This window comes from Melospiza melodia, chromosome 13, assembly GCF_035770615.1.
Source record: "Melospiza melodia melodia isolate bMelMel2 chromosome 13, bMelMel2.pri, whole genome shotgun sequence".
Lineage (NCBI taxonomy): Eukaryota > Metazoa > Chordata > Aves > Passeriformes > Passerellidae > Melospiza > Melospiza melodia.
In genome coordinates this window covers 20,808,925-20,836,326 of record NC_086206.1, presented here as the reverse complement: position 1 = coordinate 20,836,326, position 27,402 = coordinate 20,808,925, and the positions used below count along the sequence as shown (strand labels likewise).

General features: G+C 45.7%; 1 protein-coding gene across 1 annotated transcript in view; it reads left to right on the top strand.

Annotated features, from left to right (window-relative positions):
- The window catches only part of ZCCHC14 (zinc finger CCHC-type containing 14), a 50,474-nt gene extending 23,092 nt beyond the window's left edge, over nucleotides 1-27,382 (top strand). The window contains exons 3-13 of the mRNA XM_063168166.1: nucleotides 11,087-11,160; nucleotides 14,479-14,550; nucleotides 14,755-14,864; nucleotides 16,803-16,897; nucleotides 16,987-17,041; nucleotides 17,508-17,781; nucleotides 19,038-19,129; nucleotides 20,073-20,200; nucleotides 20,494-20,634; nucleotides 20,704-22,170; nucleotides 23,296-27,382. Of these exons, the coding sequence (XP_063024236.1) occupies nucleotides 11,087-11,160; nucleotides 14,479-14,550; nucleotides 14,755-14,864; nucleotides 16,803-16,897; nucleotides 16,987-17,041; nucleotides 17,508-17,781; nucleotides 19,038-19,129; nucleotides 20,073-20,200; nucleotides 20,494-20,634; nucleotides 20,704-22,170; nucleotides 23,296-23,351 (2,564 nt within the window). The 3' untranslated portion in view covers nucleotides 23,352-27,382. The remainder of the gene's footprint in view (nucleotides 1-11,086; nucleotides 11,161-14,478; nucleotides 14,551-14,754; nucleotides 14,865-16,802; nucleotides 16,898-16,986; nucleotides 17,042-17,507; nucleotides 17,782-19,037; nucleotides 19,130-20,072; nucleotides 20,201-20,493; nucleotides 20,635-20,703; nucleotides 22,171-23,295) is intronic.
- Nucleotides 27,383-27,402: the final 20 nt, after the last annotated feature.

Sequence of the window (27,402 nt, the reverse complement as noted above, 5' to 3'; positions counted from 1 at the left end):
ATTGTGTTTTCCACTCCTGGGGGTGAATTATTCCAGGTGTATCATTCCAGCAGAGTTGTTTACAATCAGTTCTTGTGAAGAGGCCTGAGGAAAAGTGCAATAAGTGAATTTGTCTGCAAAACCAGCAGGTATGAAATAGGTCTCAGTGGCCTGGAGAGCTCCTAGTTTGTATTCCTGTTATTAAGGAGTTCAGGGATTTGCTGGATATCCAACTTTTGCTAAAGAAGGTGAGGACCAGGAGCTTTAAACATGATTTTTTCCTACAAGTGGGGTTTGTTTCATTCTGTAGGCCCTGCTAAAGGTCTGCTAGTGAGTCTGGAGATTCAGAGCTTCAGGACTTGGAGATTTTTAGTGGATGGAGTCTGGTGATTTTTGCATTCTTTTAGCTCAGTTTCTGGGCATTCTTATTGCCCTGGCAATAAAATGTACTGTGGCTTTTCCCTCCTGCTTCATAGATGTGTTACAGTTACCCAGTAGTGGTGTGGTGTCTCCAGATCAGTTGAACTGCTGAATTAGAACTTCTTCTGCCTCTTTGAATCACTGGTTGAGTCTTGTCTGGGATCCAGCAAGAAGGAACAATGACTTGTACAGAAGGAGAAAAGGGAACAAGAATGTTAAAGCCTGAGAACAGAGACACGAAAATTGCCACAAAAGGGGAAGCTCACAGAAGTGGCTGTGCAGGGATGTTTGTTCCTCACTGAGCTGAGCACTGAATGCATTTGTGGCTCTTGGCAAGACTGTCTGTACTCAAGGATTTTCTATTCCACATGAGTCCCTCAGTCTGGTGTTTTTACACAGCGTGCTAAGAGAATTTTTGTTGTTGTTAACAAGGCTATAATTCCTTAGAAAATAAAAATTGAAGCTGCTATAAAATGACTTTGTCCTTGCTGCTCCTGCCTGTTATTGCAGCCTTAGTCATGAGTTTCTAATGCTGAGCCTGGTCTCAAAAAAATGCAGCAAACAGCACGTGCTTATTTCCAGGAGCATTAAACCCTGCTGGCCTGGAGCAGCCCTTCCAAAGCAGGCAAGCTGCTTTCTTCATGTGCCTTGGAGGCTGAAATGCTGCATTTCGGTGCACTTGGAATCCCTTAACTCCTCTGGGTAGGGACAGGAATCCTTGGAGCCATCTGATCCCGGGGCTGTGGTGTTTTAGCACCAGATGCCCTTCGAGCCAGGGCACGTTGGCTGAGCAGCTGCAGCCTCCTCCCCTCCCTCTGGGCTCCAGCCATGCCGATATATGGTTACAAACTGCACCCTCAGGCTGCAAAACAAACAGCCCTGTGCTGGAGAAATGTATATTTATATATGGGGCACTCCAAGCTGAAATCCTGCCGGGCAAATCCTCCTCAGGTGCACTTGGGGTTGGGTTCGTGTGGGGTGTTTTAACAGAGCAACAGAGATTGTGATTAGCTGAGTGGTCTAAAATCTTTATTTAATCATGAAGTGAGTAAAATCTTGGGTGATTTTAGGGAGGGAAGCTAATGGGTAGTAACAGCTTTAGCTCAGTGTCCATTTTCCTCACCTCCAGCCAAGGTGGTTGGTGGTTAGTTCAAGGTGCTTTGTGTTTCCCTGGGTGTTGCTGTGAGACTCCATTTGCCCATTGGTATTTAGGACACTGCTCCACACTTCAAAGCAAGGCCCAGCTCATGTCCCCAGCTGTGGGGACCAGCTCAATGTGTCACTTCTTGCCTGGTTTCCTTTCTGAGGCTGGAATCCTCTCTCTGAGCTCAGGGGAAGCAGCTGCTCCGTGCAGAACTCAAACTTCAAAGCCCTCAGCTCAGCTGGGTTGGGATATTTGGGATTTAGGGGAGTCTGGATTTCTGGGCTTTGCTGCACTTTAGCAAAAAAATGAAAGTTTTCTGTCAGTTTTTCCATGGAAAGTGACTTTGCATGTGTGATTTTGTAGGTGAATACAACTTTCAGATCAGAATTAATCATGAGGCTCACCTTGGGTTTGAGGGGGCTCGGGGAATTTTATGTGCCAGAGAAAATCCTTTCTGGGGAAAAGCAGGAGATTTCTCTATGATGAGCAAAGCTCCTCTTAAGAATGAGAAACAAAGCCAACATTTTGTTTAAAAGTGCTCTAAGAATAGTAAATAAAATAAGCACTCCATCAGATAAAACCAGACTAAATATACAACTGCAGCTAGCTTACCCAGAAAGTAAAATTATTTATATCCAAAGTTGAACATTTATCTTGATTTCAGAGATGTTTTTGTTAGATAAATTCAACACAGGCACCCTGCTTATTTAAATTTTCTGTGCAAGGCTGATGTTAATGGTTACTGGAGCTGCCCTTCAGCCCAGGCTCTGGGGCTTTGCTCACTTCTGCAGGAATTCTTTTCCATGTTTCTGAGCTAACTGGGAGAAGAAAATGAGTCAGTGAGCAAATGAGGTCCAGAGCTACATCCAAAACTTGCACATCTCACTTGTGTGCAAGAAGCTGATCAGCTGCAGTTGCAGTAAATGCAGTGTGCAAATGGAATTCCTGGAGCCCACAAGGCACAGAACCTGAGCACGTGTTGATCCCCACTGTGGCTGATCTCTCTGACTTTGTTGTAGAATATCCTTAAACCTTCAGTGTTGCACATATTTACCTAAAATCATGTTTTTTTAGGAAATGTTAGGATTGCTGTGATAGGATGGATGGGAGAGGAGGCAGCACAGGCACTGCTGTGGTGGATGGGGGAGGGAGAGGAGGCAGCACACAGGATGTGCATTCCTAGAAGGATTCTCCCATTTCCATGTCTTTGGAGTCCTGGAGGTGCCTTCAGTGGCACCGGAGTTGTTAATGAAGGTGAAATTATTGGTCATTGCCTCAACAGCTCTGGAAGCAGCAGCATGGCCAGGCTCTGGGGCTTTGCTCACTTCTGCAGGAATTCTTTTCCATGTTTCTGAGCTAACTGGGAGAAGAAAATGAGTCAGTGAGCAAATGAAATCCAGAGCTACATCCAAAACTTACACATCTCACTTGTGTGCAAGAAGTTGGTCAGCTGCAGTTGCAGTAAATGCAGCGTGCAAATGGAATTCCTGGAGCCCACAAGGCACAGAACCTGAGCACGTGTTGATCCCCACTGTGGCTGATCTCTCTGACTTTGTTGTAGAATATCCTTAAACCTTCAGTGTTGCACATATTTACCTAAAATCATGCTTGAAAATGCTGTGGTATCAAATCCCATCCTTCAGGATTCCTTTTCCCCTCCTTTTGGCCTGATATCCCAAAGAGCTGCATCCATCCTTGGTTAAAGCTGTTGGAATTCAGGAATTTATTGCTGGGTTGTCCCCGATCTAAACTCCTGCAGCCTTTTCTGGCTCTGTACACAATTTTTGCACCCAGAGCACCATTCCACATTTCACAGCAGATCCTGGGGATGTTCCCAGGCCCAGCACCTGCCCAGTGGTTTGTGTTCAAATTCAGGCCAATCCAGCAGCCTTTGCTGGGTACTTTATTCTGCAAAAGCTTTTTCTAGCCTCAGAAAATTAAAAAAAAAAAAGACAACTCATCAGGCATTTGTGTGCTGAGTGGCCATGGCAGGAGGAGCAGGGATGCAAAGTGGCCTCAAGGATTTGGGCAGAAAACCCTTCAGAACAGTGCTTGAAGCCATTCTCAGTTCTTTTCAGAGCAGCTGAGTGGTTCTTCAGGGTTTTACATTTTCCTGTCCAGATGGGAGCTTTCTCCAGCCTCCAGCAGAGGCACTTTGGGGTTTTGGGAAGCTTTTGAATCCAGGGAAGTTGCACAAACCATCTTTAGGTTGATTGACTTTTGTGGTTGGCTGAAGTGCTGACAGGATCATTCAGGATTACTCCAAAAATGCATGAATTCAGTTAAAAGCTGAGCTATATAGGCTTTTTTTTAAATTTTAAATATCTGTTTTGGAGAAACATAAGAAGGTCACTTAGTTGGCAGCTTAAATCAGCCAAAGTGAGGAAATAGCAGGGACATGAGAACTCCTGGTTTGGTTGGGGTGAGTGATACAATCCCAGCCTGTTATTGCTGCTCTGGGCTGCCAACACTCAGCTCATGGCCTGAGTTTCAAAAAAGTTTTGAAATTATTATTTCCTGTGGAATATTGCACTTCATAGCCTTGCTCTTCAATTAAAGCAGCATTGATTTTGTCACCTGAACTCCTGGTGGAGGGGGGTGTTGGTTTGGATCTTAAATACTCTGTACATTGGAAGAACCCTTATTTTTCAGAGAAGAAATTTATCTTACACAGGAAAATGCCAGATCTGAGAGCTTTCCTTGCTGACAGAAATTTTTCATTATGTCCATGAAACTTTAATTTCCAGGGTTTTCCTGTTGAGGAGCAGCCAGCCAGAAGATTTTCTTGCTAAGTAGTGAAACTGTTCTGTTTGCTTACAAGGTTTTTCCCAGCTGCACTTTCCTTTTCCATGGAAAAACTGTTGTCTGCTCCTTCCCTTTTAGTTTTAAGGGATAGCAGCACAAAATTGGATGGTGGATGTTGTTTTGAGGCTGAGCAGGATCCAAATGAGTCCAACTCGAATTGTATCTTCCCTTTACTGTAGAACTTCAATAATTTAAAATTTTATTTTTTGTTTTCAATCTAAACATTCAATTTAAGTATTTGACATTAAGTATTTAACATTTAAGTATTTAACACTCAATTTAAGTATTATTTACTTACAGAAAGTATTTGAGATCACTTCATTGTACAAATTAGGCCTCTTCACATGGTGTTTTCTCCATCCATAACCAGTGCAGGATGTTAAGGTTAATATCTTTATAGGTTAATATCTTTATAAATGATCCTTCTGGAGAAGTCTGAGATGTCACTAATATAATAACAAAAGGTCATTTTCACGTGACAACTCAATGCAATGAGCAGCAGATAGAATTGCTTCATCTATTCCTACTTTTGACTTTTCTAGAAGTAGCAAAATGAGATGATTTTCAAGAAGAAACATTTGTTTCTTTGCCTGTTTTCCCTCAATATTTGAAATACTTCTCCATGCTGTTGAGTGGGAGCATTTCCCCCTCTGCTGTCTCCACAGATGAGCTCATGGCTTGTCAATGAAGTGAATGATGCTTTAATTGTTTGCTGCAGTTCCCTGCCAGGGTGTGTTGGGTGGTTTGGGGCAGTTCCTGTACCTGAGCACTCCTGTGCTCCTGCTCTGGACTCTGGCCCATCAGCTGGTGCAGATCAGAGATCTCTGGGGAGTTTGTGCAGCTGTCAGTGTGTCATGGACACACCAAGGGGTGTTTTTGCTGCCTGGGGAATGGAGCAGAGTTCAGCTTGAATGGTTTCAGTGCCATCCTCTCCAGATATTGAGTGTTCAGAGCCTGCTGGGTGCAGGGCTGGAAGTTGGAAGTGAAGCTTTGGGATGCTCTTCCAGGGAAATCTTCCTCTGAAATCACCTCAGGGACGCTCAGCAGTGCCAGCCTTTAGAGACAGATCAGATAATTAGAAGATAATATTAGAAGATCTGTTAGAATATCTGTTAGAAGATCATATTGTCATTCTGTGGTTTGTTAAAGGAGTTTCAGTAAGTAAACACAATGATCTGAGCTCCTGGGACAGTCCCCATCCCTGCATGTGGCACTCTGGGCTGGTGACAAGGTGGGATCTGTCACAGCTTGGGTTTGATGGCCTTGGAGCTCTTTTCCAGCCTCAGGGATCTTGGGGATAGCACCCACACCAAGTTCTTGGCACCCTAAAGATGCTGATCACATTTAAATCTCAGTTCTCACCCTACAGATTCAAACCCTAATATTTGATTCTGCAGGTTTTCCTCAGGCCTCCATTATTCTAGTAAAAGAATAATTGAAGTTTTGAGGAGTAGGAGAAAGGGAAATCAAATTTGGTGATGAGAAAACTCAGTCCTTGTGTGTTTGTGCAGAGGAGGATCAGTGTCTGTGCTGGGAACAAGAGGGGATCCCGGGTTTTTATCATAGCCTGGATAAAAAGCATTAGAAAGATTTAAAAAGTGAAAGCAGGAAGTTTTCTGCAAAACAGCCCAAAACCCATCTCTTAAGCTGATACTTATAAGCAGTCAAAAAACCCAAACAAAAAGCCCACAAACCCCTTTAATTTCTGCTCTTTTGTTGCCATGAATGTGCTTTGCATGGAGCAAATAAATTCTTTTCTGTGTTTTCCTTCCTTCCCTCCTGCCTGTGTATGTGGGAATATAAATCCTGGTGGGTTTGTGGGGAGCCTCTGTGGGATTTTGTTCCCAGATTTTGGCATCTGCTGGGCAGCAGGAATTGGGAAATGCTGCTTTGGAAGCATTGCTTCAGCACAAAGAGGAGATGATGATGCCTTGTGAAAGTGGTGCTGCTGCATTTCTGCCCACTTCTGTGGAAACAGGGATGTGGGAAGGATTTTATGAGGTCCCTTTTGTTCCACTTTTTCAACACAAACTCAGTTGCTTGTCATGGTTTGATGCCTCTTTCCATGAAGGAAAATCTAATAAATCTTTCAGTGCAGAGGCCTCATTTATGATTATGGCCTCCTATAGGAAAGATTTTACCTAGGGTTTTTGTTTGTTAGTTTTTGGTGGTTTCTGTTTGTTTTTTGTTTGTTTTGGGGTTTTATTTTTGTTTTTTTGTTGTTGTTGTTGTGGGGTTATTTTTACCTTTTTTTTTATTATTATTATTTACAAATAACTTGCAGCCTTTCTGCTGTTTTTGGTCAAGTACCACAAACCAAAATGTTCAACCCAGTTTCAGGAGATTCAGATTTTGCCACCTGGGGAGTGGCATTTCCATGGTACATCCCACCCAAACTGACCCTGCATCCTGGGATTTCATCAAAGGAAATCCTCTAGGTATGGAGTGGGGAGATACTGGATTTTCTGGAAAAGGGCTGGGCCACAATCAACACTCCTGATTTATCTTTAATTACTTTACTTTTTTACTTTACATTTTCAGGAGGAGCACAAAATTCTCAGTTTGGACTGAGGCACTGATCTATCTAATCCTTTTATTAGGATGGATCCAGCAGCTGTAAAGAGGGAATTATTAAAAGATCAATATCTGATTGATGTGGCTTCTCAAAATGTCTCTCCTGCCCTTGCCCACATCCAGAGCAGGTTTTACCCTGACCTTTTCCAGCCGGGAATGGCAAATCCTGAAGGGTTGGAATTGCCCTTTTGCTTTGTGTTGCTGCTGACATTTTGGGAAGGGGAGGAGATCCAAGCTCCTGCTTTTTTTGGAGAGGGAAACCAGAAATTTAGAGGATTTAACACCTGGTGTGAGCAGAGGGAGGGAATTGTGTGTCCCTTCCCAGGAGCACTGAGTGAGCAGATGAGAAATGCTCCAGTATCAGCCAAAGGGGTGAAAATCCCCAACTGGAAAACAGAAAACAGGAAATATGAAAATAGGAAAAAACAGGGAAAAAGCCCCCAGGAAATAGGAAAAGGAGAGAAGCAGAGCTGAACACAATGTCTGCAGGCTCCTGGCTGCTTTCCCTGGCTCTGGGGCAGGGTGGGAGGCAGGGCTGGAGCAGCACACGAGGTGACATCGGTGGCATCGCTGCTGTCCTGGCTGTGCCTCAGGGCTGGAGGGTTCCACACTCAGCCTTCCATGTGGGTACCCTGAAATGGACTCCAAAACTACATGGAAAATGCTTCTCTTGTGTTCACAGAAAGCAGCAAATAATAATAATAATTTTAAAAAGCCCTTAAGGGATGATGCTGGAAGGTCCTGGCAGGTGCTGCCACAGCCCTGATGGAGCTTCTGCACCCTGAGCTTCTCCAACCCCCTTTGTGTTCCTGTCCCCCTCTCCTGGGGGTCCCATCCAGCTGTTCCACTCACCTGCTGCAATTTCCCAGATAATTCTGGATAAATCTCCACAGCAGAAAGCCTCGTGTGCCCCTTTGCCAGGGCAAATATACTCTGGGAATCTCCTGAATTAGGAACTTGAACTTTGGGAATCTCCTGAATTAGGAATTTTAACTTTTTGTGTGCCCTGGGTTGGGAAGTTGGAGTTTTCCTGGATTCAGCATCCTGAAAAGCCATCAGTATCGTGTGTCCTTAATTCTGCACAGAGGTTTTTCTGCTCTGGACTCATTTATTGGGGTACTGAGTAGAGTCAGCTCTTTGAGCTTTTGAGAGTAAAAGCAGTAAATAAAAATCTCTTTCTTTTTTTTTTTTTTTCTTCCCTTTGTACTTGGTGGATGGCACCTTTTCTTCTGGAGTTCTGTAGCACTGATTGAATAAAGTAAAGCTTCAGGGCAGGTTTAGGAAGGTTATTTCAATAAAACCAACCAGAAGTTAAACAACACACAGAGTAGGTGAGAGGCCACAGAACACAAACATACAACTTGATAAATTAAACAAGATTTCTTCAGGCAGATGATGTTTTTCAGGATATTTTAGGTAGCTGAGAGAAAATTCCTGGAGCTCTTTGTGTGATATGAGGAATTATCCAGTTGGTTGTCCCTAAAGCCTGTCCAGGACAGGAGCTGCATTTCCTGCTCTAGAACAGAGCTCATCTTACAGGACCAGTGCAGAAATCTCTACCTAAAGGTCCATTTTTCTAATTGCAGTCCCTTTCCAGGGTAAATTCCCTGCAGTGGGTTTTATTCACTGGGAGGTTCAGCCCAGACTTTGAGCAGGAAAAGGTTGTGGCACTGTCAGCACCACCAAATCCAGGGGTGATTGAAGGTTTGTCATTAACCCACAGAGTAAAACAGGAATAGCTTGGGTTTATGTCTCTGAGTAATCCAATTCTGCTGCAATTGCTGGAGATGAAAAATGAATGTCTGGAAGAGATGGGCTTTGAATCCTTTAGAAATGCCAAATGATAAGAACAGTTGCAGCAAAGTGATGCTGGGTTTGCTATAAACAACAAATGTTGCATAACACAGGCTGTGTTTTTCAAAACCAGATGTTGCAGCAGTTGACACCAGGATTTCTGCAAGTTATTTGCTCATCCTTCAGCTGCTTCACCACATTCCCCCTCTCAATACCCATTTTACACATTCTTTCTCATTATAATCCTGTAGTACTCACAATTCCAATCAATATTCAGTTTATTTTAGCTGTGATCACAACTCAGGGGGCCCTGAGTTCTCTCAAATAAGTGTACTGAGGTAGATTTTTTTTAATTAACCTTTTCAAATCTTCATGTTCAAACCTTCATGCCACTGAATATTGTGTGGATGGCTCAGCAATGTCTGGTGAGCAGATTTATCCCTGTGGTGCTCAGCATGGGGCACAAAATCATTTCAGAAGCGTGAGAGGAGCCCAGTGAAATCTTTTGAAAGGAACAAACCTCTCCAAAAAGCAGAATGTGCAGGAGAAAGCAGTAAGTAATGAATTGACATTATTCCTAAGCCCAGGGATTGATGTCATTGTAATGGGGAATTACATGGAGGAGGATCAGAACAGGAATGTTCATTTTCTCCATGTAAAAACAGCCACAAACATCTGTAGAGCTGAATTTGGGGGGCTTTCAGAATTTTCACTGTAAATAAAATTTAAATAAGAGATTTTTAAGCAGCCAATACCCAGGTGACAACACTAACATTTGTAAATGAGCAGGACCTGTGCCCAGCTCTGGGATTGCCAGTCAGGAATGCTGGAATGAGTCCAGAGGAGCCCAGGGAGCTGATCCAGGGCTGGGACACCTGGGGGGGCTCACCTGGACAGGAGAAGCTCAGACAGAGCTCAGAGCCCCTGAAGGGGCTCCAGGAGAGCTGGAGAGGGACTGGGGACAGGGATGGAGGGACAGGACACAGGGAATGGCTCTCAGTGTCACAGGGTGGATTTAATGGGATTTTGGGCAGGAATTGTTCCCTGCAGGGTGGGCAGGCCCTGGCACAGGTGCCCAGAGCAGCTGTGGCTGCCCCTGGATCCCTGGCAGTGCCCAAGGCCAGGCTGGATGGGGTTTGGAGTAACCTGGGATGGTGAAAGGTGTTGGGGTTGGACCTGGATGGGCTTTAAGGTCCTTTCCCACCCAAACCATTCTGGGATTCTCTGAGGACACAAGAAAAGAATTTAAAAGGTCTCAATGAAACCTTCAGGCCACAGCTGTTGGGAAACAGAGGGAACTCAAGCTTGGGTGGAGCCTCCCTGGGGACAGGGACAAGGGAGGTGACACAAGGCAGGTGTTGTAATGGTGCTGCTGTAATTTCACTGCACTGTTTTCTTGGGCACTCAGGAGGGAGTTCCATGTGATAAGCATTGGGTTGAGTCTTCCTGATAACAGAAAGTTAATAATAAATAGTGCTGAAAACAGGGTAACAGCTTGTAAATGGGGATTCTGTGGAAATAGTAACAGAATTGTGGGCTCTGCTTGTGAGGACTGCTCAGTGAACACACAGCAGACATAGCACCTGTCCCTTTGGGCACTGGCACTCACAGGTGAAATTTTACTGACTTTTGGTTGGGATAATTCTGCTTTTGAAGCTTTAAGCCAATGTAAATTGGCTCTTTGTAGGAAAAAATTCATGTATGTATCCCCATGAGTGCAGTCAAAAGGCAGGAGGAATTTATAAGAGAATAGAAAGTTGATGAAATAAAGTTTTTTCATGGTGAATTCTTATCTGGGTGTCTTGGGAAGTGGGAGTCTCCCAGAACTCAGCACACCAAATATCTGATGTGTAAGGTGACCTGTGCTGGCATTCCATCCTTTCCACACTCAGATCCTGCTTTTACTTGTACCTTATTCCAAGTGATTTTTTCTGTGAAGCTGCAGGAAGGGAGGAGTCAGGATGTGAGCAGAGCCATGAAACCACACTGAACTTGTAAAACCAGGCCCTGAAAACATGGAGAGTTCTTCCTCATGCCAGTTCCCCTGGCAGGGATGGTGTTTGTTCCTTGATGCTATTCAGATAATTCCATGTGTGTTGTTACAGAGATGAGTGGGGTGATAAGAGCTTTGCTTGGAGTGGATTATTTGGGTTGAAACTGCTTGGGATGAAACTTTCCCAAGTCTGGAAAACAGCATAAAGTGGTGGTACCAACATTCCTGAGGGAGGAAGTTGGAACTGGGCACCTGGAGCACCTCCACAGGTCATGGGATGCTCTCAAAACAGGGCCTGGCACTTCCCAAAAGTCATCACTTCTGTCTGTATTTAGGAATATCCTCCTCATTCTTCTTCTCTCTTTGTTTTTCCATAGTGAGTGTTGAAAAAGTGGAATTGAAGGGGCTGGCACACAAGAAGAATGAAAGAAATGTTGAGTATTCCTTTGAGGTAAGTTTGGGTTTCCTTTCCTGTGAAAGAAGGGAGGATAAAACCTAAGGAGGAGTTGAGGAAATTTTCAAACTTTATTGTTAGATCCCAAAAATCCTTTGTGAAAGCAGAGCACCTTTGGGACTGATAGCTTTTAATCAATGATTTGAAAGTCATAAATGGCTGTGGATGATGCAGAGGTTGGTAGGTGGGGATTGGCAAAAAAATCCCCAAAAAACATTTTAATGGAGGAAATTTTGGCAGTGTTTGTTTAGGGGGAAATATGATGCCACCCTTACAGGATATTATCCATATCTACATCCAATGTCCATTCTTCTGCTGGAATGCAGAAACCAGAGGGAATTTCAGTCGTAATCTGGACAGAGAACAGTGTGGGCTCTGAGGGCACAGCTGCTGGAAAGGGACAGGGAGGGAGCCTCTGGTGGGATGTGGCTCCAGAAGGTTGGGGAGTACAGAAAAGCTTTGGGAACTCTTCAGGGCAATGAGTGCTGGGTTTCTCTTGGAGCTCTCATAGGAACCCATCACACCTGAGATAGCCCAGCTACCCCAAACAGCATAAAATCAGCAGGATGGCTTCTGAGGCAGTGCTGGAAACAGAAAAAGGTTTAATAAAAGGCAAAATAACAAACTCTTACAGAGAAAAACCAAGCTAGGGGCAAGAGGTTCTTGCTCCTGCTAGAACATGCCACAAAAGCAAATATTTCCTTTGTTCTCTTCCTTTTCTAGTGAATTACCTAGGTGGGACATTTTGGCCTCTGTCCAATTGGCAGCCCCAGTTTGAGGTGAAGTCCCAAAGGTGCTCTGAGGTGTCTTTGGGAGAGAAACTTCTGGGCTTTCTGCCTTTTTAAGCAGACAAAGAGTAATTGAATCACTCCATCAACAGGGGGCTCATTCCTACACTTAAGGAAACCTCAGTGGAGCAAGAGCTGGGGGAGCTGACTGGAAAGGGATTTCACCATGGTCTGAAAGTGCTGTGTGAGCTGGAGGCAGCTTGGCCTGGGTGGCACTGGGAGCAGTGCTGTGGCACAGAGAGTGGCACTGACAGTGACAGTGAGAGCAGTGCTGTGGCACAGAGAGTGGCACTGACAGTGGGAGCAGTGCTGTGGCACAGAGAGTGGCAGTGGGAGCAGTGCTGTGGCACAGAGAGTGGCACTGACAGTGGGAGCAGTGCTGTGGCACAGAGAGTGGCACTGACAGTGACAGTGGGAGCAGTGCTGTGGCACAGAGAGTGGCACTGACAGTGGCAGTGGGAGCAGTGCTGTGGCACAGAGAGTGGCACTGACAGTGGGAGCAGTGCTGTGGCACAGAGAGTGGCACTGACAGTGGCAGTGGGAGCAGTGCTGTGGCACAGAGTGGCAGTGGGAGCAGTGCTGTGGCACAGAGTGGCACTGACAGTGAGAGCAGTGCTGTGGCACAGAGTGGCACTGGCAGGGGGAGCAGTGCTGTGGCACAGAGAGTGGCACTGACAGTGGGAGCAGTGCTGTGGCACAGAGAGTGGCACTGACAGTGGCAGTGGGAGCAGTGCTGTGGCACAGAGTGGCAGTGGGGGCAGTGGAATGAGTGTGCCTCAGTTTCCCCCTGCTGCAGCCTGGGTTTGCTCCCATCCCACTGCAGGGATGAGTTCATTGTTCATCCCCTGTGACCTGGGGCATTGGTGCTGCTGAGCAGCTGACAAACTGGAGTAAAGTATTCCAAAATTTGGGATGCACAGCCCAGAAAACAGCTTTGGTTTGTTTGATGAGACAAAGTGAGGGATGAGAAAAGGAGAAACCAGAAGGAACCCAATTATCCACGACTTTCACCGAGTTATTCCTTAAAACTCCTCAGCATCTGTTGGGATTTTGGCAGCATTAACCTCTGCAGGGCTGGATTCATGGAGAATGTCCAAATTTGCTGAATCCCCCAATTGTTCCAAATGTCATCAATCACAGACAGGATTTTTCCAAGGGCTTTTCAAGCTCTGTATGAAGCTTGCAGTTGTCTCCACTCCAATTAAGATCTCGTGAAACTTCTTTTCCTATTACAAATTTTTCTATAAATAACAGAAATTACTGTACCCAGTGTTTGCCTCAACAGCTTGAACTGAGGGAAGAGCAGAGACTTCAGCTGAGTTGATAAATTGCTGTTTGCTGGGTTAAAAACCCAATTATGGAATGGTTTTGTTTTGTTTAGGAGCTTGGGAATAGCAGGTCAATGGATGGAGCAGTTTAGTGTTTGCAGTGCTATTGTTCCCCCCATTTACAGTTCACATTATTGTTTTATAAGTATTGAAAATTCAAGTTTAAACAGAAGTCATGACAGTTGTTGAGTTATTACAGAACTAGAAAAAAATATTTCCTGTACTTTCTGAAATTCCTTGTGAATTAAAAAAAAAAAAAATATTTACCACAAACTTAAAAAAACCAACCCACAAATTTGGTAAAACTGCTCAAGTTTCTGTCTTCTTTTTCCCCCCTTTTTTTTGTGTAACAGCTCTGCTGAGAGGAAATTCCTCCCTTATGTAATATATTTTGAAATCCTCTCCCCACTCATTTTGGCAGCGTTTGGATGGCTGGAAAAACTTTGTGTATGTTTGGAGTTGTCATTGAAACGAATGTCATGTGAGAGGCTGCTCTGTGATCCCCAAACTCCCACCCAGCTCCTTCCCCCTGGATCCAGCTGCCTCCAGATGCTCCAATGGATATTTTGGATCCATAGGGATTCACCCCTGGCCTGTCTCATGCTGATTTTCCAAAAATCCTGATTTTTGGCTTGATTAAACCTCATCTCCCAAGGAATAAATGCTTCAATATCCAAGGGTGTCATGGCTTGTGTGGGCAGAAATAGTGGATATTCCCTTTTTTTAGAGCATGGACAAGATGGAGTCTGGAGCAGGAGCTGCAGGAGGGTTTTGCCTGGGTTTTTGCTGCCATTCTCAATTTTGCTGGCATATGGAGTTGATTAATTAGCAATAGGCAGCTTTGTGTGGGGGGAGCTGTTCCTGTTGGAAAGCAGATCCTACAAACCAGCTGTTTTCTTTAACAATAATGAGGGGAAAAAATTCCATTACTCCGTGGTCGCTTGCTTAACTCTGGATGTCTGCAGGGTGTAAGGGCTGTGTAAACTCTGAGGGGCTTTTCCAAGCACCCAGAGCAGTTGATAAATGTAAAAACAGCAAGAATTGGGCAGCAATTTTGTCCTTGTGCACATAAAAAATGTGTTTCCTTCTTGCTGTCACCCATCACAACATCTGTGAGGGAGAGTTGATACCAATTAGTGGATTTTGAGGAACCAAATTAAATTAATTACTAAAGCAAATGCTTCTTGCTCCTCCCCAAGGTCCTGTGGTCTGATTCTTCGGTGACGTTGGTAACCAAATCTTCTGCTGAAGTGACTGAATTCATTTCAAAGGTAAAGACAATAAGAAAAACACCTTGAAAAGGAAAAAAATGTTTTGTCCCTCTCTCTAATTTTGTTCAATGATACTTCTCAAAATGTGCCAAGATAATTCAGATTGAATTTCATAAAATATTTGATTTATAACAGGCAATGGCCTGAACCTCATAGAAATAACAAAACTTTTCAAGTTTAATTTGTCATATCCTCCCCCTTTAGCTGTCTCAGCTGTATCCAGAAGAAAACTTGGAGAAATTCATTCCCTGCTTAGCTGGTCCAGATTCCTTTTACCTGGAACGGAACCACATGGACCTGGAATCAGACCTGAGGTATGCTGGGATCTTGTGGGGTTTTTGTCTTGACACTGGGCTTCTTTCACTGAGAAAAAGAAAAAAACCCCAGGAAATAGAAATATTATCTCCATATTCTAAATTACTTCGAAGAAATTAGAGCCTGATCCTAAGCTTTTTTCCTGGATGTTCCATTAATTTCAGTGCATAACAATTTTTCAGGAATTCTTTCTTGAGAAATACAGATGGTAATAATATTCTTTTTTAAGCTGGAGAATTGATATTTCCTCATTCCTTGTGAAGAACAAATAGAGGATCACTGGCTTTGCAAAAGTTTGTTTTGGACTCAAAAATAACCAGAATTGTTTAAAACAACCACTCAAAACTCAGGAAAAAATAGAAGCCTGAATAGTCACCCATCTGTACTGAGGAATGGGTTGTGGGGATTTTTTCTCCCCTTTCACAGAGTTTTTATTTTCTCATTTTAGCTTGTCATTTTATTGAGGCGTTTATTTTACTTTAATATTTAAAAGTTAGGTATGTATTTAGCTATTATTAAAAGATTACATTTTTGGAAGCCTTTAACAGCTAAGAAATTTTTTGAAGTCTTACCTTGTACTTCCTCAAATTATCACAAATCATCTGGCCATTATTTAATATAAAGTATATTTTTAGTGTCATAATCTGTGGCAGATCACATCAGGTTTCTCTTTCTAAATATGATTTTCCTAGGAAAATAGGAGTGACTCAAATTCCTTTCAGCTTCTACTGTCTTTATCTACACAAAACAAGATTATTGTAATATTAGTATTATTCTGATCCTAATATGTTATAATTATAAAATTAAATTACACTTTAAAATATTAATTACTTATTATTTCTTAGAGCTTCTCCTTTCCACTTTTTTTTTTTCCCTAAGCCATGGTGGATGTTGGTTTTCCATAGGCAGCAGCCAGCAGGTGCAAGGCTGGATTGTTTTTCATGGCAGGCAGCATTCCCAGGGCTTGCTGTGCTCCAAGGAGAGTTTGGGAGGCTGCAGGGAATGTGTGTGCCTGCTTGGGAACAGCAGCCTCTGCAAATCTGGGTTAATGGAGCAGCACCTGCCCTGCCAGGGCTCAGCTGCAGCTCTGGAGCAGGGGAGAGGCTGCTCCAAGGTGCTGCTCTGCTGTGAAATTCAGCCCTGAACTCTGGGGTTTCCAGCTGGGAAACACCTCTGGGTGTGCAAGGTGCAAAGCTTTGGGAAATTGGATTTTTGTGGTGGAATCCAAGAGTGGTTTGGGTTGAAGGGAGCTCAAAGCTCATCCCATCCCACCCCTGCCATGGCAGGGACACCTTTCACTGCCCCAGGCTGCTCCAAGCCCCAGTGTCCAGCCTGGCCTTGGGATCCAGGGGCAGCCACAGCTGCTCTGGGCACCCTGTGCCAGGGAAGGATTTCTCCCCAATATTTTATCTAAATCCATCCTCTTCCAGCTCAAAGCTGTCCCTCCTTGTCCTGCCCATCCATCCCTTGTCCCACAGCTCCCTGGAGGAGCTGGAATGCTGTTAAAGGGCTTTTTTCCCTTAAAAGAGGCACAGGGAAAACGTGACAGAAGTTTTGCCCTAAACTGCCAGACTCTGCATCTGCTGTTTATCTCCAAGAGGAGGAAATTCAATAACAGATCCATCTCTATTTTATATTCCTCAGGTTCCAGCATTTGAAAGGCAATTTTCAAGTTTACATTTGAACATTTTCTGCCTTAGGAGTGTTCAGGGTTGCTGAATGAGGGGTCTTTGCTGAAACACTCACCAGAGTGAAAACAACCCCGGGGTAACAGGGTTTGGTATTAAAAATAAGAATATCCATAAATTTCCAGAATTCAGGATTGCATGGTGTGTTTCAGCTTTTCAATTTCCAATCTGATTTCCAAGTGTGTTGTCCAGAGTGCAATCTGATGGATTTGGGAGGCTCTAACAGAGCAGGGCCTTTGTTTGCTGCAGGTACCTGGCCCCGTTCCCTTCCCATGTGGTGAAAAACGACCACGTCAGGAAGTTCTTCAGCACTTCATCTCCCTCACAGCAACTTCAGAGCTCAAGTGAGTTGAAATAAAGTTTAAAAAAATTTTTTTTTTTGTACTGCATTTCATAAACTGATGCCATTTGTGACTCTGTTCCTTGTTTGCAGATCCTGGCAACCCCTCCCTGTATAAAGTAGGAACTACGCTGGGAACATCTGGAAGGTGAAATATTTATCTTGTTTAAACTCATTCTCTTAAAAGGCAATTTTCATGTCCTCCAACAAAACCCAGACCCTCTTCAAGGAGCCAGTATTGTGGCTTCCATATGGAAAGATTAAAAATTTCCATGGGATTATATTTGGGCATCTTTACTTCTTTTTAATAATACAAAGGCTGTTCTGTCAAGCTTTTTTAAATCACAGAGAGGCAGCAGAATATTTCAGATCTGTGATTAGTGAAGGAAATTATTGAAGGAAAATTCTGTTTAGGTGGAGATCAGCTTCACCCTTTGCCAGAAGTGCTCTGTTTGTTACACTGAGCTGTGGAGCAGGGCAGCTACAAATCCATACCTTGGCTCCAACTGGGGTGGTTTTTCCCAGAATTTCTGTGAATTTTTCCAGATTTCTGTGGCTGATCTCTGGGTGTCACAGCTCATCCAACTAACCCCAGGCCTGTTCCTGTTTTGCAGACCTATATGTGGGGTGGCTGGAATCCAGAGTTCCCAGAGCCACGTGCAGCACGCGGGCGCTGCCCCGGTGTCGCTGGCGCACTGCGCGCACTCCGGCGGCGCCGGCTCCGCGCTGGGCTACCGCTCCCAGCTGGAGAGCTCCTCCCCTGCCATGCTGATGTCTTCCAGCCCCCAAACCCCTCAGACACAGGAGCAAAACGGGATCCTGGACTGGCTCAGGAAGCTGCGCTTGCACAAGTATTACCCCGTCTTCAAACAGCTCACCATGGAGAAGGTAGGGCAGGACATGGAGGGGAGCAGGCAGCTTTGAGTTATCCCCACCTTGTCCAGGCTGGGAAATCTGCACTGAGGGTCACACCAGTTTCTGGCACTTGCTGGGGAGGTTTACACTTTGTGAAAGCAGTAATGAATTGATGAAAACCTTCTTGCTGTTCTCACTCTGTGTTGTGTCCGGGGCTGTTCAACAGCTGCTGCTTCTCCCAGGCTTCCTCAAGGAGTGCTTGGAGATCCAGCTGGGATGCTGCCTCAGGAGCTCTGCTTGGCTCCCTGAACTTCCCTTTGTGTGCTGCAGATACCTAAATATATTGATTTTTCTTGATTTCTGCTTCTTGATTGATGTTTCTCCCAAAATATTTGGTTATCCTCATTTTAAGAACTAAATTTTCAGAGACTCGTGGCATGAATATGAACATGAGTGAGTGAGGTTTGTTTCCTGCAGAAATTCCTGTGGAAAAATCATCACATGTGTCTTTGCATTGCAAGAGTCCCAGATCACACCTCTGTGTGCTGGATTTGATCTCAATGAGGTTTTGGAGCATTTTCCCCGCTCCAGTGGGAGATTCCTTGTCCTCTGTCTTTTGGCCTGGAACGCCCTCCAGTGGAGGGAGGGCTCGGGCTCAGCTTTGTGCTGCTTTGGAATATTTTATGGATTTAATTTCAGTCTCTTACCAGAGGCTTCTGATTTAATTTTCTTCATTATAAGAAGTGAAATATACTGTGGTTCTTTTTTCTTTAATAAAGTAATAAAACTCTATATATTCCACTATATTTTTAAAAAGCAAATATTATTATGCATACTTCACTGGCTTTCATTTTAATTACATTATAATATAAATGTCTGTATCTATCTCTATATTTTATTATTAAATTTACTATTGGTGTATATTTTTACTCCACTTCCGTGGTAAATGACACACTGGGAAAACTGGAGTGATTTTCTAAGGTCCTTAAATTCACTGATAGCACCAAGTTCTGTTTTAATTTAATTCTATTTGAATATGTACACGAGTTATTTCATCTTTATTGTGACTGGTTAATACAAGCACACACCTAATTAAATTAAATCTGCAGGTTTCTTCCTTTCATGTCTGTCCCCTACACTTTCCTTTTACACTATAATTGAAAACTGGAGTAGAGACTTTCTTTGAATTTAAAAATGTTTTTAAAGTTGGCTTTTGGAATTTCTCTTCACTAAAAATGGGAACAAGAATATTTCAGGGTATAAAACTAAACATATTTTTTCTTTCCAAGTTTCTGAGTCTTACTGAGGAAGATCTGAATAAGTTTGAGTCCCTCACCATGGGAGCAAAGAAGAAGCTCAAGACCCAACTAGAGCTGGAGAAGTAAGTGAGGGCTGGCTGAACTTCTTTTATGGTCAAAAAATGCTAATTTTACTTCCCAGAGCACAAACCTGCCATGATTCCCATGGAGATATGGATGATTATTATCTCCATTACTAAACAATATTTAGCAATTTCTGGTTTACTGCTGCCTGGTCAGGGTTGTGATAAGAATACCAAATCTTTAAATTACAAAATACACACATTGTGTTTAGGTGTTATTAAACTTGTATCACATTTCTTGCAAAGATTTTGGGCTTCCCTGGGCTGTTGGGTTTGCAAGCCCAGGGGATGCACTCCCAAAGTCAGGGCTTTATTTCCTAGCAAGTGACAATTTTCTGGCTCCCATCCATGTGGATGGAGCACAGCTACTTCAGGAGCTGCCTCAGTGTCCCACAGTGACCCCGGGCAGCTGTGACAGCCCTTTGGGGACACTGATGCAACAGATTGTCCTGGTTTTTGCATCTCCACTTACAGGAAAGTGTTTATTCTGCAGCTACTGCTGTTCCTTCAAAAGCAATTAGAAATCCAAATCTCTGCCCATTTTTCAGAGCTCCTTGGCAGCGTTTATCAGCAATCTTAGTTTTTCCAGAGTTTGTTTGGAAAAGGAAAACTTGGGGCTGTGTTTGTTTTCTCTTTGGGTTTGGGATGTGCTGACAAAATATGTGACAGAATTTTAGAGTTTAGTCAGGGTTTGGTGATGTTTTACCCTGGACAAATAAGAGCATAGTGTTGTAATCAGATGGCAAATAGTCCAGCCCTAACTGCTGGCAGTTCTGGTCAGCACTGCTGTGATTTCCAAGTGTTTCCATTTGAAATGGGCACAGCAGCAGTCGATTGTTCAATGGGCTTTGTCTGCTCTGGGTTCATTCAGAAATGGATTTATTTATTTGTGTTTTAGCCAGTTTCTGTCTCTTCATGCTTCTCTCCATCCATCACCCTGTAGGGAGAAGTCAGAGAAACGGTGCCTAAACCCCTCCACACCTTCCTCGGTGACCAGCAGTGGGGTGGCCAGGGTTCCCCCCACTTCCCACGTGGGGCCCATCCAGAGTCTCCGGGGCAACCACGCTGCAGGTGAGGGGAGCAGGGGACACTGCTGTGCCCATGAGGTGACAAGGGTCACCTCATTCCTGTGCTGCTGCTTCCCCAAGCTTGATCTCCCAAAAGCCATTGGCTTAATGGGGAGCAAGCAAACTGTCTGATTTTGGTGATTACTGGGGGTAATAAAATGCGATTTTCCCATGGCTCTGGTGGGAATGGGCAGCCGCTCTGCTCCACCTGTGATGTGTCCCTGTAAATGCTGAGCATGGCCTCAGTGTCCTGCTGAGGTGCTGTCAGTGTCACCTCCGTGTCCCCTGTCCCCGCAGAGCTGCGAGTGGACGTGGATCAGGCAGCCCACCCCCTGCCCAGGGAGGGCAGCTCCTCCGAGTACTCCAGCTCCAGCTCCAGCCCCATGGGGATCCAGGCGCGGGAGGAGAGCTCGGACAGCGCCGAGGAGAACGAGAGACGTAAGCTGAGCCCCGCGGCCGCGCCCCCTGCCCCGCCCAGGGCTGTCCTCACCGCCCCTCTCTCCGCAGGCCTGGAGCTCCACCTGGACGCCTCGGACAAGGAGAAGCCGGTGATGCTGCTGAACCATTTCCCCTCGAGCTCTGCCAGGCCCACGGCCCAGGTGCTGCCCGTGCAGAACGACGCTGGCTCGGGCCCTGGCGGGCACCACGCGCTGCCCATGCAGATGCTGTCCCCGAGCCCCTCACACATGGCCCCCATCCGCATGCTCGGCTCCGTGCACAAACCCGAGCGCGGCTCCGCCGACATGAAGCTGCTCTCGTCCTCCGTGCACTCCCTCTTGTCTTTGGAGGAAAGGAATAAAGTGTCTCCCGGCTCGAGGGGCAGCATCAAGATGGAGAAGGGCTTTGGGAACGCCGTGGTGGATGTCATGTCCGCGTCCTCGCCGCACCAGCCCCTGCAGGTGCTGTCGGGGGGTGCCGAGAGCAGCTCCCCAACGTCCACCATGAACTTTGGGCCTCGCACCAAAGTCGTCCACGCTTCCGCTCTGGACAGAGTGATCAAACCAGCCCAGCAGCCAGGACTCATAGTGGAGACGAGCACTGCTGCCACGGTGACGTCCAGCACAGTCTTCCACGTGGCTCGTCCGCCCATCAAACTCCTGGTGTCGTCGTCTCTTCCCACCGACTCCTCCATGGCCGGACAGACTTCCTGCTCCAGTAATATGCAAATAACGGTGTCCCCTGCAATAATCAACCCCCGGACTGCTCTGTACACAGCCAACACCAAAGTTGCCTTTTCTGCCATGAGCAGCGTGCCCGTGGCGCCCATGCAGGGCAGCTTCTGCGCCAACAGCAACGCGGCCTCCTCCAGCAGCCACCCGTCCCCGTCCTTCACCACCATGGCCAACCTGCCCAGCTGCCCCGCGCCCAGCTCCAGCCCCACGCTCTCCTCTGGCGCCGACAACAACTTCTACAGCAGCAGCAGCAGCAGCAGTAGCAGCAGCAGCAGCAGCGGCTCGGCCGGGAGCGTGCCCGTCCCCAACCAGAACCACCATCACCACCACCACCAGCAGCCGCCGCCGCAGCCCCCCGGCTGCATGGTGTGCAGCTCCTGCGGCTGCAGCGGCAACTGCGGCTCCAGCGGCATGACCGTCAGCTACGCCAACTATTTCCAGCACCCCTTTTCAGGACCTTCCATGTTTACTTTCCCTTTCCTGCCCTTCAACCCCCTGTGTAGCAACGGCTACATCAACACGCAGCAGTACAACAGCAGCACCACGTTCCCCGTGGTGCACACGGCCTACAACAGCGGCCTGGCCCCCGACTCCGTCATGGCCGGCCAGTCCACCTTCGCCGTGCCCCCCATGCAGAACTTTATGGCGGGCACGGCCGGGGTGTACCAGGCACAGGGGATGATGGGCAACGGCAACGGGTCAAGCCACAAAAAAAACGGGAACCTCTCCTGTTACAACTGCGGGGCCAGCGGGCACAGAGCTCAGGACTGCAAACAGCCACCCATGGATTTCAATCGGCAAGGTAAGGGCTGGGGGGACACACGGGGTCCTTCCCTGGCTGTAGAGTTCAGGCTGATGTTTCCAGCCTTTCATTCCTTTCTTCGGGATTGTTTCCTTTGTGTCAAGTTACGGCTGATGTTTCTTCAAGTGGCTCATGGCTGCATTTGGATGACCCTTTGGAATGCTTGCCTCTGGGTTTAGAGTAGGATTCAATCCAGAGTGTGGCCTTGAGACCAGCTCCTGGGGTCTGATGGTGTCTTGGAGTCTCTGGCTTGTAAAAATATTTTGTTATTAAAAGTTGATGGTCTGAGCTATTGGCAGATTTTAGGCAGTCCCATGAGGAGGACTCAGACAAGGCCCTCAGGTGTGCTCTGTGGGGTTGGCACTGTTTTTTAGGGAGGGAAGAAACCTCACGGAAGGGAGGGAGCTGCTGTGGACAGGTTGCAGCAGAACTGCTGTTGCTGCCTCTGCATTGTCAGCCAGATCAGCTTTGGTCATTATTGCAAGTTCCCCTGGAATTTTAGAAACTGAAATCTCTGATCCTCTTCCCTTCCTCCCAACACAATAACCTAAATGAAGAATTGCTGTTCAAACCCTCCTGTGAGGGTAGGCAGCCCTGGCACAGGTGCCCAGGGAAGCTGTGGCTGCTCCTGGTTCCCTGGAAGTGTCCAAAGCCAGGTTGGACATTGGGGGAACTCCCTGTGCTAGTGGAAGGTGTCAGGGTTAGAACTGGACGGGCTTTAAGGTCCTTTCCCACCCAAACCATTGTGGGATCCTGTGATTCCATAAAACAAAATTGTGCCAGCCCTAAAATTGCACACTCAAGCTCCAGCGATTCATTGCACAGCTAGGAGGTTGGTTTGGGAGGCCATGGGAGGAGGCAGCAGGTTGGTTTGGGAGGCCGTGGGAGGAGGCAGCAGGTTGGTTTGGGAGGCCGTGGGAGGAGGCAGCAGGTTGGTTTGGGAGGCCGTGGGAGGAGGCAGCAGGTTGGTTTGAGAGGCCATAGGAGGAGGCAGCAGGTTGGTTTGGGAGGCCGTGGGAGGAGGCAGCAGGTTGGTTTGGGAGGCCGTGGGAGGAGGCAGCAGGTTGGTTTGGGAGGCCATGGGAGGGACTGCTGTGTAACCCTGTGTCCCTGTCCCTGTCCCAGGTACGTTCAGGCTGAAGTACGCCCCTCCCTCGGAAAGCCTGGACTCCACAGACTGAGCTTCCCCAGCTGGCACCACGATGCTGTAAAGCCATGGAGAGCGACGGAGATCGAACTGCAGAACTGAGACGTCCAGTTGCTGTTAAGCTTAATGTATTTTTTAATCCAAAGGTGCTTTACTTTATTAGACTAGGTAGAAAATCTAGCGTAGGGGTGCAGCCAACCCAGTTTTGATTGCCAAATTCAAGCTTTGTTGTTGGAACTCCTGACTCGGTGTCCTCGGAGCGATGGATGGACAGATGGATGGATGGATGGATGGTGGAGCTGGCCAGCTGCAGTTCCTGCTGGAAGTACAACATCCCCTGTACTTTTTTGGCTGGAGAACGTTGCCACAAATGGACTTTTCCAAGGTGAAAGGCCTGACTCCAGGGCAGCTGTGTTCTGAGGTGGAAGGTAGGAGTGGCCAGAAGGACTTTGGCACCCCTGGGCTAGGTAAAATGTCTACTTTTTTTCAAAAGTGATCAGGCACTAATCTCTGGGATTTTTAAGGATTGCACTACAGAAGAATGTAAAACTCTTCAAGCTTTCTGCACTTTTAGCAGACAGTGTCACTCTGAGACCAGTGCAAGAGGCAAAGAAGTTCCAACCTTTACAAATTGGCACCAGCAGGCTTACGGGACTTAATTCCACAATAAAAATCCTAAAAAATCTCTTTTTTTCCCTTCCAAAAGAACACACACGGCAGTTTCGGTTCCTTCTGGAAACAAACTCGTGCTTCATTGTCTCACCTATTACTAGCTAGTGCTGGCTTCCCAGCACTGGAATAAACTTAGTTTCCAAGGGTCCAAGTCCCAGAGACTCCAGAGTCATAAAAGCTTCAAGGATATTTTCCTGTAATACACAAAACCTTTACGTCCTGTTACTGTATATAGGTCTCTTTCACAGAAACCTTATTATTCTGCTTTTGTAAATGAATTTTAAACCATCCTAAAAAAAAAAAATCAAACTAAGAACTCTGGCAGCAGAGTTGATAAGCTTTTGCTTTACTTTATATAAAATACCCTTTGGCTCCTACCCCAGGATTCAGGAGTGGTGGGAGTCAAACATGTAAAAGGTAGTAAAAACTTCATTATTATCAAGACTTGGAAGGATTTCTTGTCGGCCTCCTTCGTTGCAGTAGGTTGTAGATGAGTAGCTTTGGTGTTAACTACTTAGTCCATCATTTGTGGGTGACAAATCTAAATTAGGACTCGAGAGGAAGCCAAACCCATCTCGAACTGCTAATTTGAAACACTTTGGTCCTGTCTGGTTGAAAGAAGATCCTAATCCTCATGGCTCTCCCCCCCTGGGAATATGACAGCATTAAATGGGTGAGGCCTCCTCTGTAAAAGTGTCTGACAGAGAGAAATTTGCATCCTGTAATTTGGGAGACACCTTTAAAGTCTGAAGCCTTGTTTACACTCGGAGGAATTCCTCACGGCAGGATGAATCCATAGGATTGGCTTGGGAAGTCCTCTGGCAGCAGGAGGGTGTGGAGCTGCCCCAGGAGCTGGGGCTGTGTCAGGGGGGAGCTCAGCCCTGCCTGGGCCCTGCTCATAGGAAAGGGACATTCTGGGCCATCCCTGTGTCCCTGCCTCTCCCAGGGCAGCCTCAGCCTGGTGGGATCACGAGCATCAGGAGAGCCTCGGGAATGTGGGTGGGCAGAACCCAGCTGGGCCAGGGAGGGATCCAGAACCTCAATTTGCAGAACAAACAAACAAACAAACAAACAAACAAAAGATACTTTTATTGCTATGCAATAAGAACCCCCTGATTTGTGTATCCCCAGCCCAGCTCCCTGTTGGCTCTGCCTGCATTTGAGGACGTTCCCTGTGTTCCCATGAACAACCTTCAGACCTACAACACTAAAGGGATGAAAACTGACAATGCAATTTACTTTGCCTTAATGAGCTCAAGACAATGGTAGGAACAGTCTGTCCCACTGCATCATGCCCAAGGAAAACGTGCAGTTCCATGTTTACTATTTGCAGCTTTGAGGGTCTCTCCAGTGGCCTGGAACATGTGCTGAAAGCCAAACTTAGTGTTATTATTATTATTGTTGTTGTTATTATTTTTTTCACTTTTTTTAAACAGTATTTTAAAATTGTATTTAAAGAAACTGTATTTCAACACACATGTGAGTGTTCAAAAAACCCTCTTGAAACAGCAAAAAACAGCAGCAGCAGCAAAAAAAAAAAGTCATTTCTGTACCAGTTGTGTTTTGTTTTACTGCCCAGGGCTGGGCACAGTTGTGTCTGATCTTCCTCACAGAAAAAAAATCATATCAAAAGGACTGTAAAACTGAATGTCTGTCCAGCAAATTGTTTCATTCCTTTCTCCAGAGCTTTCTTTAGGATCCTTTCCTGTGTGTAGAGTTCAGGCTGATGTTTCCAGCAAACTGTTTCATTCCTTTCTTTGGGATTGTTTCCCTTGTGTCAAGTTCTGGCTGATGTTTCTTCAAGTGGCTCGTGGCTGCGTTTGGGTGGCGCTTTGGAACGGTTGGGTCTGGGTTTGGAGTAGGATCCAATCCAGAAGGACCTGGAAGCAACACGAGTGTCCTGAGAGGAAAATCTGGTGAGCCAGCAGCAACCTCAGAGCCTTCCCCAAATCCCAGCTGGGGCTTCAGACCTGCCAGTGAACACCCTCCACTCTGAACCCACAACAACCAAAGTTGGTAAGTCCGAACAGAGCACCTTAATTCCATAAAATTATCCTTAATCTCTTCTTCAAAGGCACAAATCCATCTTTTTACCCCTAAAAAGCAAGGCAGCTTGGGTGGGAATAGTAGAGTTCCAGCTGCCCTGCCTGAAGGAACCAGTTCTTAAACCCTATTTTTGTACATTGAAAGATGGAGATTTCAAAGAATGTTATTTAGCCCTATCTTTGTCCTGCAAGTATAAAAAGAATTAGTTCTCCAGATGGATTTCACTGTGGAATGGGAATGATTTTTCAGTGTAAGAGGGAAGGGAATCCCCAGTGATCTCCCTGCAGGGGCAGGAGAATCAGTGAGGAGCCTTTCCCAGGGGAGGGAGCAGTGGGTGGGGCAGTTCCAGCTGCATTTTCCATTTGATGATGGAAAGACTCGAAATAGGATGGAATTTCCAGTGAACTCCTCCTCACCCTGCAAATTAAGCATTAATAAATATTCTGGGCTCGACCCTAACAGGGAGTGCAGAGAGGGAGGAGAGGGAACTGAGATACTGATCAGAGGGTTCCACCTGACTTTTATTGAAAACCACATTTGAACCAATACTAAAGTTTATCAGAACTGGTTTTTATCCAAACCAGCTCTGTCACACTCAGTTTGTTGTGAAAAATTTTCATTAAATCTTCATTAAATCTTGGCAAATTAAGCACCAGACTTCCCAAAGGAAGAGTCCAGCACCAGGCCACGGCCATGTCCCCAAATCCCAGAGAAATCCTGGGATGAGCCAGGCTGGGGCACCAGGCATAGCAAAGCTCCTCCCAAAGTCCTGCAGGGGAGCAGAGCTGTGCCAGAGGGACCCTGGGAGCCTGGACTGGGGCTAGTCTGGAACACCTGGAAATGGGATAAATATGGGCAAATCTGGACAAAAATCCACATATTGGAGTTTGTGAGAGTAGGAATCACTTTGGCTGGTTGAGGCCCACAGCTCTTGTAATAAACCCTTGGAATTACCCATTTGTTCCCTGAAATTTTCCTGATGTACACAAGAACTGTGTTGGTACTGAAGCAGAAAGCAAATCCCGTGTGTTTTCAAGTGCAGATTAACAGCTTCTCTTGGACATAACTTTCCATTAGGAATGAAGGAAATTCCTGCTCCATTTGAGCCATTTCTTTTACTTCGATCACTTCTAGTATTACAAATTCTGCATGTAACTTTATAAATATTTTAAATAGTTTTGTAAATATTTAATATTCAGCTAATTTGATTTTGAATTGTAAATGTCAAGTATTCTGGTATTGGGATTTTTATGTTTTATTATACTTTGTTAAAAGTTAAATTGTACATTTTTAGAATGTTTTTATCTGAGTAAATTTAATGTATGGAAAATAAAGAGTTAAACAGAATCCCTTGCTATTGGCTTTCC